Here is a 13,323-nt window from a genome sequence, read left to right as displayed (position 1 = left end):
CAACTTCTGACAGTTGATGGGCCTTGGGTATAGATCTATCCTCTCAGCGAACTTTTCTTCGCCCAGTCCTTTGGCAAACCGTTTATCAATCAAATCCGCCATTGAGGAGGCTACTGCGTCAGCAGTGATTTCTTCTCGGTCTAGTTCACCATCAATTTCTTTCATCAAATCTTCGTCCGAACAGACTATCGAGAGTACGTCATCCTCAACAAGGATTTCTCCATCAGACGAGTCTGAGCGATAATGACTATCAGATTCAGAATCCCCATTGCTCTCAGGCTGATTCGATTCGACCTTGCGCTTTTTCATGAGCGTCTTGCCCTTCTTTGCATTAGGAGCACTAGCCCCCTTTCTTTTGCAACCTTGAGGCTTTTCAGACTGTGATTCGACCAACTCAGGGCCTGTCTGTGCCTGTAACCTACTTTGCTGGCTCAGCAGCGTGGGGTTCGAGAGGGCAGCGAACTTCTTTTCCCACTTGGCATCTAATTGTTGCATCAAATCTTGGATAATTTGTTGATTCGCTTGTTCCGAGCTAGGCTTCGGATTAGGTCTATCTCCTGACTCAGCAGGCCCGGCTTTCTCATTATCATTCATTTCCGACACACAACACAGGTGGAACCGGTCACAAGCCCTCAACGATTTAAATCACTGTCATTTATGAAAAAAGGGGCAACTCACCGTACAAACGAATTCCAAACACAAAACGTTAATACACAAACACTTTGCAGTCGAAAAAGAATTAGTCCTGCACAAAACCAGTTCGATGAACCACGATTTAATCCATGGTGTGGAACAGCTCGTCCATTACCTTCAAGCTCTTACCGCCAATTGACTTCTTGCTCATGCGCGCACAATACTCACGTGACTACGTAGTGACGTAGTCAATAGATGAATAATAATTATTGTTCTCCATCTTAAATATGTCGTTGACATGTGAACATATAAATACAATATTAAACTGAGAGGATGAGGTTTGGTTGTAGATATATAGTTAACATCTTATGGTCTTGACTGTAATGTGTGAACATTATCAATACCATTATGTTCCAACCAACAGCGTGGCCGTCACGGACAGTTCAAGGAAATCCGCGGACCTGAGGATCGCTCGCCGCCTGGTGAGCGTGGCGCTGTCCGACTTCCTGTGCTGGTTCCCCATTGGTCTGCTGGGCCTGCTGGCCGCCAGGGGCGTGGCCGTGCCAGGGGAGGTCAGCGTTGGTCTGGCCATCCTGGTGCTGCCGCTCAACTCCGCCCTCAACCCCTTTCTCTACACCATCAACATGCTGCTGGAGAGACGGAGGCGGGGCCGGGACGAGCGCCTTTTGAAGCAGGTGCTGGCCCAAATTGCTGAAGAGGATAGATCTGTGTGAGACACTCAGCTTTCCATGAGACAGGGAAGCCATGAGCGGCTCACATTGCAAAAGAGGGAGAGAACCGTGTGCAAAAACACATTAGTTTCAGCTTGCTTCTATTGATTAAAACTGTGTGTAGGAACAAAGGGTGTCAGCCCCTGTCTCTGTCTGAAACTGTAAGCGGTTTGTTGGAGCACAGTGTTTCAACTCTGTTGTATCTTTAAACTGTCAACAGTTCGTTGAAGCAAAGAGTCTTAGCCCTTTTCTCTGTCTTAGCACTGTCAATAGTTTGTTGAAGCAAATAGACTGTAGTATGTATTCGAAAAATATAACTCGATTCTACTAATCAAATTATAATAACAGAACAATGTCAATAAACTGCTATTTAAAAAAACAAAAAAAAGTACCTCGGCTTGTGTGCTTGTGTGTTTGTGCACGTGTGTGTGTATGTGTGTGTGTGTATGTGTGTGTGTATGTGTTTGTGTGCATGGGTGTGTGTGTTAGTGTGTGTGTGTGTGTGTGTGTTAGTGTCTGTGTGTGTCTGTGTGTGTGTGTGTGTGTGTGTGAGACTGTGCTTTCAAGTAATCGCATGTGTGTGTGTGTGTGTGTGTGATTGTGCTTTCAAGTAATTGCATGTGTGTGTGTGTGTGTGTGTGTGTGAGACTGTGCTTTCAAGTTAGTGCATGTGTGTGTTTATTTGTGTGTGTGTGTGTGTGTGAGCTTGTGCGTCTGTGTATGTGTATGTGCGGGCGCGTGTGTGTGTCTGCATGCCTGTCTGTCGCCTCTCTGTGTAAGCGTGTGCCCCACAAAGGCGTGTTTGTGTGTGTGGCGGTGACATTGAGTTCCATTTCGTTCTACCAATACATGTATGCTTCCATGTACAATTTCCAGATACGCACATGCATGTATTCAGGCAGCCACCCTCTTCTTGTGGAGACCCTACTGTATTTATTCTGCAGGCTATCTGACGGGAGCGAAGGACTACCTAACACACAACCGTTCCGGCTTCTTGGACCTTCATGACAACCTTGACCCAGTTTTCAATGAAACGGGACACTACTCTGCCCAACTTTTCACACAGAAAGCGTCTGACGTCATCATGGCGCATGATTCCACGAAGGTCAGAAAGGGTTACGTTAGGGTGAAGGTCTGGGTGGCCGAGTGGTAACGCACTTGCGCTCGGAATCGAGAGGTTGCGTGTTCGACCCTGGGTCGGGCCGCTATTTTCTCCCCCCATTCCTAACCTAGGTGGTGGGTTCAAGTGCTAGTCTTTCGGATGAGACGAAAAACCGAGGTCCCGTGTACACTACATTGGGGTGTGCACGTTAAAGATCCCACGATTGACAAAAGGGTCTTTCCTGGCAAAATTGTATAGACATATATAAAAAAAATGTCCACCAAATACCCGTGTGACTTGGAATAATAGGCCGTGAAAAGTATATACTCGCCTAACACGCTTGAGATTTACTGGCCGATGTGAATGCGTGATATATTGTGTAAAAAATGCCATCTCACACGGCATATTGTAAACGCCATGAGCCTCCCTCTGGGAGGGTATGTGCGTAGAAATACTCACTAATAAAAAGGTCGTTTGAGGAGGAATCAAAATTAGAAGTTTGTGTTGCTTTTTGCCTCAGTTTTGCGCTCAAGTATCAGGCTGTTGGTCAGTCGGTTGATCATGGTGTGGTGCTTATTTTGAGACAGAAAAAGTATTTCTCGATTTATGAGACTTGCAGGGAAGTATACTTATGTCATTGAGCAATGAGGTCATCGTCGTAGCAGTCTTTCCTCCCACAGCGCGAATAGTGTTTTTCATATCAAACAATATTTACACAAAGATTAAAGGTTGACTCCCCCATATGCTGTTGAAATCTAGCATTTGAAAGGCGACTTTTGGTCTCTCCTTGAAAAAAAAGAGTATATTTACAGGGTAACGGTTGGGGGGAAGAGAGGGGGAGGGAGGGGGGTTGGGCTGGGGGAATTACAGAACCCAGGACCCCCCCCCCCCTCCACCAACCACCCTAAGACCCTGCCCCGTAAGTTGCTTTTTCAATCGATATTGTACAGTTTTCATCATCACTGTGTGTTGTACAGAGCCCGTTATTCCTGTACCTGGCCTACCAGTCTGTGCACGGTCCTTTGGAAGTCCCCGAACACTACAAGGAGCAATACCGTGACATCAAGGACACAAAGAGGAGAACGTATGCAGGTACAGCCAACAGACAGACACACAGACACACACGCAAACAGACACACAAACAGACATGCAGACGGACGGACACACTGAAAGGGAAACTTAGAGATAGGGTGACAGACAGACAGACAGATGAACTGACAGACAGACGGACAGAAAGACAAACAGAATGACGATGGGACAGACAAACAGACAGACAGACGAGCAGACAAGCAGAAACCAGGCTGATAGCCAAACAGACAGACCGACTGACGGACTTACTGTCAGACCCGACAGACAGGCGGACCGACAGACTTAGAGACAAGCCGACAGACATCCACACCGACGGAACGACTGCCAGACTGACTGAATGACGGACACACAGAGAGACGGTGGGATAGACACACGTTCAGACAAGTTCAGTTTGCTCTGATATCTGTTTCAGTTTTTGGCTCACGTAAGTGTAGCCTATGCGATGCTAACTTTTGTCTGCTTGTGCGTGCGTGCGTGTGTGTGTGTGTGTGTGTGTGTGTGTGTGTGTGTGTGTGTGTGTGTGTGTGTGATAGAAACTTTAACATTTCCGAGTCTATGGATACAGCTCGCATAAGAAGATTACGTCTCGGTCAAAAGTGTTTGACGTGTGTGATAGAAACTTTAACATTTGAAGACGTCACATTATGACGTAAGAGGGTTAGACGTCACGCGAAGGAATTACTGAAAGTCTCGGTCATTGTTATTGTGAGCGGGCCGAGACTAGTTGACAGATCTAGTGTCTCGCTTTCTTGCACAATGACAGTGTGTGTGTGTGTGTGTGTGTGTGTGTGTGTGTGTGTGTGTGTGTGTGTGTGTGTGTGTGTGTGTGTGTGTGTGTGTATATGTGACGGAGTGATTGAGTTTGTGTTACTGTTTGTCGATTTCTTACGTGAGCCTTGAAGGCTTCGCCTCTTGTTGTGTATTGCTTTTGGTTTAATTCTTGGGTTGTGGAGAAAACCTGTGAATGGTTGTTTGGGAAACCTAACAGAATTACATCTACATGGTGGTTAAAACAAAATTGTACTCATTTTCATGTTGCTCTGAAGGTTTTGTTTAAACCGTTTTCCACTTCATCTTAAATCCATTAAACTTGAGTAAAGGTCGAAGAGACCATGACGTGTATGAGGACATCAGTTTGGATGACGTTTATCAGTGTACTGTGAGTCAGGAATCCATAAAATAGATTGGCTGTGTGTATAGATAATACTACATGGCTTGGTGTGTCTGATCAGATTTACACGAGTTGGTTCTTTAAATATTGAACTGCGAACGAAATCGAGATTTTCAATATTTAAAAAAGCAACGAGTGTAAATCTGGTACGACACACCAAGCCATGTAGTATTCATTTTATCCTACTTAATGTACTTACGTGTATTTTACTCAAAACGTCCCGCAGTCGACGCGTACAAATTAACGACTCTTATTTTGGAACCTCGATCTTTTCTAAAGCCTCGTGCAATCTTTCACGTCAAAGCAAAGAAACGTCACTTTAGAAAGTGTAGCGTGACGTGCTGGTTCTAAAAACTCTTCCAAAGGAAACAGTAGGCGCAAAAGTGTGTTTCCATAATGACGTTTGTCTTGCCGGTGACTTTGGCATCATAAGCAGTGAAAAAGCAGGTCCCTGCCAGACTAGTTTGACTCGACCTCATTTACATGATACACACACGTGTGGTTTGAACGATATTGTTATCTCATGAGTGGTCTCTTTCACGTATGTAGAATACATTCTTTTTCTCGATGGATGGGATGTTGTTTTCAGGGATGGTGACGTGTATGGACGAAGGCATTGGAAATCTGACGTCGGCTTTGAAGACGGCTGGTCTGTGGGACAACACCGTGTTTATTTTCTCCACTGGTAAGGACCTGAGAGTGAATGAATCTATATAAGCCTATCTACAGCCGGAGATAATACTAAAGAGATGTCCACCCCTTTGCCCCCCCCCCCCCCCTCCACCACTTTGGGTAGAAAGCGATATTCTTGGTGGAAGAGATAACAATGTTCAGCTGTCTGAAGTAAAAACTTGTTAATGAGTGACGTAATAGACGAACTCCGTAAATACCTCAGTCGTGTTGTGAAAGAATGAATACTCTTGTTTTTATTGAGGCAAACATTCCGAGCGTGCTCCTTGTCCACGTGTTTCAGATTCACCCCTCGCTGGTGACTCGCCTATATTGTCACGTGGGAAAGTTTGCCTCAATGAAAGCAAGAGTATTCACTCTTTCACTCTTTTATCATATTACGCTATTCAAGTCATATATAGGCAATGTGTGGCCTGAGGACACTAAGGCCACACAAAAATAGTCTGTTTACGGTAACATAGGCCAAAAAAATAGGGTCGGTAGGTCGGGATTTTTTTTTCTCCAAAAAACCCCATATTTTTCAGTTATTTTGCCAAAAAACTAAGATTTAAAAAAAAAAAAAATTTTTTTTTTTTTTTCTCCCCCAAATGCCAAAAAAAAGTCTAGGGTCGCGCGAAAAAATAGGGTCGGTCGGGATACCGTAAACAGACTATTGTTTGTTGTTGGCCTAAGCCCCCAATAGTAACTCTTTCACAACCCATGCAAACCCGACAGAGTTATTTCCGACTGAACATCGTCACTTTATTATGTTCCGAGTTATCACTGAACCCGCCCTGAAAGAGACTGACCGACTTTCATGCGCTTTTTGTGTTTAGTTTAGTTTAATTTAAACAAAATGAAGCAGAGCGCTGTTTAGAGATCTGATAACCAAAGGGAAGTAAGCGCTCTAAATGCATTCGACATGTGTAATGGAGGAGGATGAAAGTCGCTTGTTCATTTCAATGCTAGTTATTCTCTCAGGTGCGAGGAGATTGGTTCCGGATAACTCTCGCTTACTCCATTACACAATTATGTCGTATGCATTTCGAGCGCTTTTTACTTCCCGTTGGTTATTAGTTTAGTTTAGTTTGTGGGGACAAATGTAGCAGGCCGTAAAGCCTATATAAATCATCCAATCCCATCAATATTTGTTCAGCGTTGTGTTTCAGACAACGGGGGCCAGATATACGAGGGAGGCAACAATTACCCCCTGAGGGGGTGGAAGGGGTCGCTGTGGGAGGGGGGGCTGCACGGGGTGGGCTTCGTGCACAGCCCCCTCCTGCACAAACAGGGCTACGTCAACAGGGCTCTCATCCACGTCTCTGATTGGTTCCCCACGATAGTCGGGCTGGCCAGGGGTTCTTTGAACGGAACCCTGCCTCTGGATGGGTTCGACCAGTGGAGAACGATCAGGTTCGTGTTGTGATAGTGAAGTTTAATGAAGATCGGTCTGGTAGTTTTCTCGTAATCGCTTTATGCACACACGCACGCATGCACGCACGCACACACACGGATCCTGAAGAACGCCGCGATCTGTCGGACTCTCTGCCCGAGGTGGTGCAGCAGCTCCTGAACACAATGAGCTTTTTTTAAAATTATTATTATAGGCAGCTATGCAACGTGTTCTTCTCACTGGGTCCGTACCTTCTGTTTGTGTGCAGCGAAGACGCACCTAGCCCTCGTAAGGAATTGCTGCACAACATCGACATTCTTTACGGTCGCAGCGGCAGCCCGCGCTACCCGGATACTTTCGACACCCGTATCCGAGCTGCTCTCCGGGTGGGAGACTATAAGCTTATCACCGGATACCCAGGTAATCCGTCCGAGCATTTGAATGTGTTGTTGTAAGTTTACTGTTACGTTATTGTGCTAGGAAGTAATTGATGTTATATTAAGTAGTATGTTTTTATTCATAGTAATATGTAAAGCGCGGAGAGCATAAATTACTGTGGTTCGTGCTATAAGCTGTTATCATTATTTGTATTCCATCTTAATGTATTTCACTGTTGTCCGAAATGTTACCTCTTTCTTGTTCTTCTGTTGTTGTTGTTGTTGTTGTTGTTGTTGTTGTTGTTGTCGTTGTTGTTGTTGTTTGTGTGTCGTGTGTGGTGTATAGTGTGTGTGTGTGTATTTGTGTGTGTGTGTGTGTGTGTGTGTGTGTGTGTGTGTGTGTGTGTGTGTGTGTGTGTGTGTGTGTGTGTGTGTGAAGGGAATTGAATCGAGTTGAGTGACATTGAAATTATATTCAAGGGTGCTGAGATTTTTTTTAAACATTCAGTGCGTTTTAATTATATTTGTTGATAGGTTTTCTTTTTATTCATATTTATATCTATACTAGAGGAATACCCGGCTTCGCCGGGGTGAATCGTGAGACAGAGACAGACAGCGTGGCGGTTCATCACAATCACCTTTGCAGGCGAAGTCCTGTCAAACGGGATTGAGAATTTTAGAGCTTATTTCTTAGCCCTATATTATCTGTTGTGGCTTCTCAAATGCCAGAACATACAGACAGACAAAAGCCGCTAGACCCCATCACAAGCAGACTCTACAATCCACAGGTGTTTGCCCACACACACACACACAAACACAGAAGCCGTATATATATATATATGTATATCTATATCTATAAATATATAGAGATAGGTGAGAGTGTATTTTTCGCGTGGCTATAAATTGATTCGACCTTTTCACTTTGACAGTAAGAACAACTTACGGGTGCAAGGGAAGCGTTCTGGACAGCGCAGTGACATTCTAAAAATAGTAACTCAGAAACGGGAATTTGGGGTGAACGGCGCGAGACAGAGACAGACAGCGTTGCGGTTCACCACAATCACCTTTGAAGGCGAAGTCCTGTCAAACGGGATTGAGAATTTTAGAGCTTATTTCTTAGCCCTATATTATCTGCTGTGGCTTCTCACATGCCAGAACATACAGACAGACAAAAGCCGCTAGACCACATCACAAACAGAACTCTACAATACACAGGTTTTTGCCCACACACACACACAAACACACACACACACAGAGAAGCCGTATATATATATGCATATCTGTATTTATAAATATATAGAGATAGGTGAGAGTGTATTTTTCGCGTGGCTATAAATTGATTCGACCTTTTCACTTTGACAGTAAGAACAACTTACGGGTGCAAGGGAAGCGTTGTGGACAGCGCAGTGGACAGCGCAGTGACATTCTAAAAATAGTAGTAACTTACAAACGGGAAAGCCACACGAAGGAAGGGAGATAAACGCCAAACACTGGAGAAGATAAGGAAGAGTTACTTATAATGGTGAAATGAACACAAAAACCAAAATCAGTTCAGCGCTGCGCGCTGAGAGCACGTGTTGAAATATCTCATCGATGATATTGTGTCCGGGGTGTAGCTGAATACGGTGTCCAAATTTGATAAAGATCCACCGAGAACTTTGGCGTTGTGATGTGGTGTAGCGGCTATGGTGTGTCGGTATGGGGGCCCGGGTAGCTGAGGTGGAACCAAAATAGCTGAGGTGGAACCAAAATCGGTTCAGCGCTGCGCGCTGAGAGCACGTGTTGAAATATCTCATCGATGAGGTTGTGTCCGGGGTCTCTCTGAATAAGCCCACCAAATTTGAAGCAGATCCATCGAGAACTTTGGCCGTGCATGGGGAATACACAGATACACAGATACACAGACACACAGACAGACACACACACAGACACAAGTCGTATATGAGGCTTTGCCAAAAGGTGCTGGGGGGGTGCTTGGACATTTGTGACAAACTAAACCTTTTCAGTTGATTTTTTTTGGTGTTTTAAGTGATACATTAGTCTTTGATGAACATATTTGTGTAATAAAAGAATGGTTTGTGCATTTGGGAAATGTGTACGGTTTGATAATATGCCATAAAACGCCAATTTTGAGAAAAGCCACATGTGCAACAAAACTGACCACAGAAGCCATTAATATCATTTCATACAACTGGTAATGATTTATTTCTAGTAAACAGACCCTGCAGAAGCATTATCAGTCTTTAAAAGTACATTTGGAGCCAAATCTTGAATGCAGTGTCACGTAATGTCGCAAAACGCTCAAACATCATAAAAATCAAAACTGATACTTTCTGCTAAGTAACCACAAGAAGTATAAACCCTAAAATAAAATATAACACTTCAACAGAAACACTGACACATGTTAAAAATATCCCTAAAAGTTGTTACAGTTTGCTCAAACTAGTTAAACATGTTGTTGTAGGTGTCACGTGTTACAAAAATATTGATGGACATGAAAATATTCATAATATTTGAAATAACAACCAGAATGTTATACATACACTAACTTTTCATTTACAATCTAAAGATTAGATTATTTATGGAATATGAAAACAGAAACAATAGCAAAACATGTTAAAAGCAAGTCATAACAGCATTTTACGTGTCACATGTTACACTGTGTCAGTGGACATGAAATTATTCAAAATGTTATAAATGACAACTGTGATATTAAATAGACCTTTAGGATACATTCATATTTTGAAGATTAGGTAATTATGGAACATCAAAGCACCACAAAAAAAGTAACATCATGTTCAAAACAGGTCAAATCTGCGTTCTACCTGTCACGTGTTACATGGAGTCAGTGGACATGAAATCAATGAAAATGTCAAAAATAACTACAATATTCAAACAGACATTTAGAATACAGTTTTAACCTAATGTCTAGGTACATCTGGAACAAGGTTCTCAATCAAATCGAATTTTTTTTAATTAGTTGTACGTAAAATCCTAGCAAAATCCAAATTTAAAAAAAAAAAAAACTTTGATTTTTTTTATGTTGGGGAGGGGGGGGGGGGGGGGGGGGGGTGGTGTTAAAACAATCTCATGAAAATATTCCTTCCCCCTGCTAACCCAAAAGCATTTTTTCAGCTTTGGCTACAATATTTACAAGGACATAAATGTCTCCTCCTAAATCGTTACACGGACATGAACGTATCCTCCTGAATCGTAACACGAACATTAACAAAAACAGAGGATCGAATTTTTCTTCAATCAAATTTGCCTCCAAAAGTAGCAAGCAGTTGTATATAGGTTACACAATATGCAAGATAATCAGAACTCGGAGTGTGTAAGCTATTTATCCCATTACTCCGACGTTTTCATTAAAAACACTTACTTTTTCCACTAAAACCTGCCCGTGCCTGTTTTCAGCTTGCCAAAAGCCTCCGCAGTCGAAATTCATGTCAATGAATTCATGCGCATAGCTAGTTCCCATTTGTCAGCATAATGGACGGCGTCATTCGACTTGTATGTAGACATTCAGTCATTCAAATTGCTTATAAAAAGGTCTGCTATCTGCTTTTACATTTTGAAAGTCATTTTAAAATATCCTTGTGTATATTTGACATCGACTTTCGTTATACTCAATTCGGCATACCGGGTTTATATTTTTACCAGAATTGCGCACGATAATGGCAGCGCAACAAATTCAGTTCGGGCCGTGCTGGTTTGATCGTTGACCCAAGTCAGTTTGCATGCAGTGTTACTGTTTGTCAGTCGGAGATAGAAATGTTGGCTGTCATCGCGCTGTTATGTTTTGGTTTTCACACGTGGATCGCTTACATATTCAGTCGTCGGGTTCTCTGTGTGTGTGTGTGTGTGTGTGTGTGTGTGTGTGTGTGTGTGTGTGTGTGTGTGTGTGTGTGTGTGTGTGTGTGTGTGTGTGTGTATGTGGCCCTTCGTGGTCGGCTGGGCGTTAAGCAAACAAACAAACAAACAAACAAACAAACTCTCTCTCTCTCTCTCATTCTCTCTCTCTCTCTAGATGAAAGTGTTTTTAAATTGATTTCGAAAATTTAATTTTGATAATAATTTTTATATTTTTAATTTTCTGAGCTTGTTTTTAATTCAAATATAACATATTTATATGTTTTTGGAATCAGAAAATAATGGAGAATAAGATGAACGTAAATTTGGATCGTTTTATAAATTTTAAATTTTTTTTACAATTTTCAGAGTTTTAATGACCAAAGTCATAAATTAATTTTTAAGCCACCAAGCTGAAATGCAATACCGAAGTCCGGGCTTCGTCGAATATTACTTGACCAAAATTTCAACCAATTTGATTGAAAAATGAGAGCGTGACAGTGCCGCCTCAACTTTCACGAAAAGCCGGATATGACGTCATCAAAGACATTTATAAAAAAAATGAAGAAAATAAGTCTGGGGATATCATACCCAGGAACTATCAAGTCAAATTTCATAAAGATCGGTCCAGTAGTTTAGTCTGAATCGCTCCACACACACACACACACACACACACACACACACACACACACACACACACACACACACACACACACCACGACCCTCGTCTCGATTCCCCCCTCTACGTTAAAACATTTAGTCAAAACTTGACTAAATGTAAAAAGTAGTCCATCTGTAAACTCTGAATATGCAGATGACCTCTATAAATTATTCAATTGTACTCTGAAATCAAAGACAATGACCAATGACAGTTGAGATCGAAACTCGGTTGTGATGGGATATCCATAGGATATCCATATGGTTGTGATGGAATATTCAGAATAATCACCTCCTCAGCTAACAGAGATAAAGAGGCAGGTCATGGGATAATATAAGCTAATTCAATTCGTTGGGAGAAGAATTATGGGCAAATTATATGTCAGTCAAACATTAGATCTACAAAGTGTCAAACGTTACGTATAGATCTACACCTTACCCTACAATATTTTCTCAACTTTACGGCTCGTCGTCTCCATGATTTCAATCGAATCGGTGACCGGAAACGCCAAAGAAGCAAAGCTAGTGGTTTCCACGCTTTTGTATCAAATACTCGCGAAACTTCTTTGTGAAAATTGCAAAAATAACAAAATGTGTCAAACGTTACTTTCGGACATTAACTCCATCGATTCTTTTTAGCTGCTAGATACAATAACTTCGCAAATTCTGACTCAAATGCAACACACTGCTTTTATTTCCTCGAACACGAAACTATCGTTTTCATCCAAAATGGCGGCCATTCAAAGCACCAAGACCGGCGAAAATCGAATCTGTAAACAAGTTGGTCTGCGGACATGAGCCCTTCGAAAAAAACCGGGTATTTACTGGGCGAGGTTTTCGGTAAATTCTGGTTCTAATTACGATTGTTGCACATTCTACAAAAAGTTGCATGCTTAGACTGTATGAAATACGCTGATCAAAACCGATGCAGTGATGCAGACCATGAAAAATCGAAAATTCCCCGAGGACACCAAAATGTCCAAAATTTTTCGGGGCCGTTTCTGGTGTATGTTTGAAACATTTTATTTTTTATTTAACATTCACAACAACAACAGGCTTCAAAACATTAAAAAAAGCATTCATCAAACTCACTTTTTCAAAGCACAATACATGTAAACATGTTGGGGTAATCCAGTTAATTACACTTGCTTTCCAAAAATACATGGGTCCGAAATGGCACCTTTTGGCAAAGGCTCATATATAGTTCCTTGACAACTTATATTAACGCTAGAGCTTTGAAACTTTGCACACTTCTAGGGTGTGATGATTTCCCTACATGACCCCAGTTTGATTGACCCTCGTGTAAAATTTCTTTCTTGTTGCCAGGCAACAGCTCCTGGATCCCCCCACCTGAGCTTCAAGACCTCCGCGACACCACGGACGCCAGTACCGGGAAGTCAGCCAACCACCCAGATTCAGATCACCGCTTGCTCTTCCGCCCTTCGGATCAGAACGTCTGGCTTTTCAACATCACCGCGGATCCTGAAGAACGCCACGATCTGTCGGACTCTCTGCCCGAGGTGGTGCAGCAGCTCTTGAGCAGACTGCTGTACTACAATTCCACGGTCGTCCCGCCTCGCTTCCCTAAAGAAGACCCCAACGCCAGTCCCGGAAAGCACGGGGGAGTGTGGGGGCCGTGGGAGTAGAGA

The 13,323-nt window shown here is 42.7% G+C and overlaps 2 protein-coding genes and 1 long non-coding RNA gene across 3 annotated transcripts in view; 2 read left to right on the top strand and 1 right to left on the bottom strand.

Moving 5' to 3' along the window:
* LOC138976208 (G-protein coupled receptor GRL101-like) overlaps positions 1-1,738 on the top strand; it is a 27,157-nt gene extending 25,419 nt beyond the window's left edge. Inside the window, exon 5 of the mRNA XM_070349046.1 lies at positions 1,058-1,738. Within this exon, the coding sequence (XP_070205147.1) occupies positions 1,058-1,367 (310 nt within the window). The 3' untranslated portion in view covers positions 1,368-1,738. The remainder of the gene's footprint in view (positions 1-1,057) is intronic.
* The window catches only part of LOC138976225 (uncharacterized), a 525,645-nt gene that overhangs the window by 89,339 nt on the left and 422,983 nt on the right, over positions 1-13,323 (bottom strand). The gene's annotated exons all lie outside the window — the stretch shown is intronic.
* LOC138976924 (arylsulfatase B-like) lies at positions 1,399-13,323 on the top strand. Its single transcript, XM_070349817.1, has 7 exons — positions 1,399-1,414; positions 2,309-2,469; positions 3,444-3,558; positions 5,316-5,411; positions 6,565-6,808; positions 7,057-7,239; positions 13,008-13,323. Exons 1-7 carry the CDS (start codon positions 1,399-1,401, stop codon positions 13,318-13,320), a joined length of 1,128 nt encoding a protein of 375 aa, XP_070205918.1. The 3' UTR covers positions 13,321-13,323.

Source organism: Littorina saxatilis, linkage group LG9, assembly GCF_037325665.1.
Source record: "Littorina saxatilis isolate snail1 linkage group LG9, US_GU_Lsax_2.0, whole genome shotgun sequence".
Lineage (NCBI taxonomy): Eukaryota > Metazoa > Mollusca > Gastropoda > Littorinimorpha > Littorinidae > Littorina > Littorina saxatilis.
The sequence above is the reverse complement of the archived record's forward strand: the minus strand, read 5'-3'. Positions and strand labels throughout refer to the sequence as shown.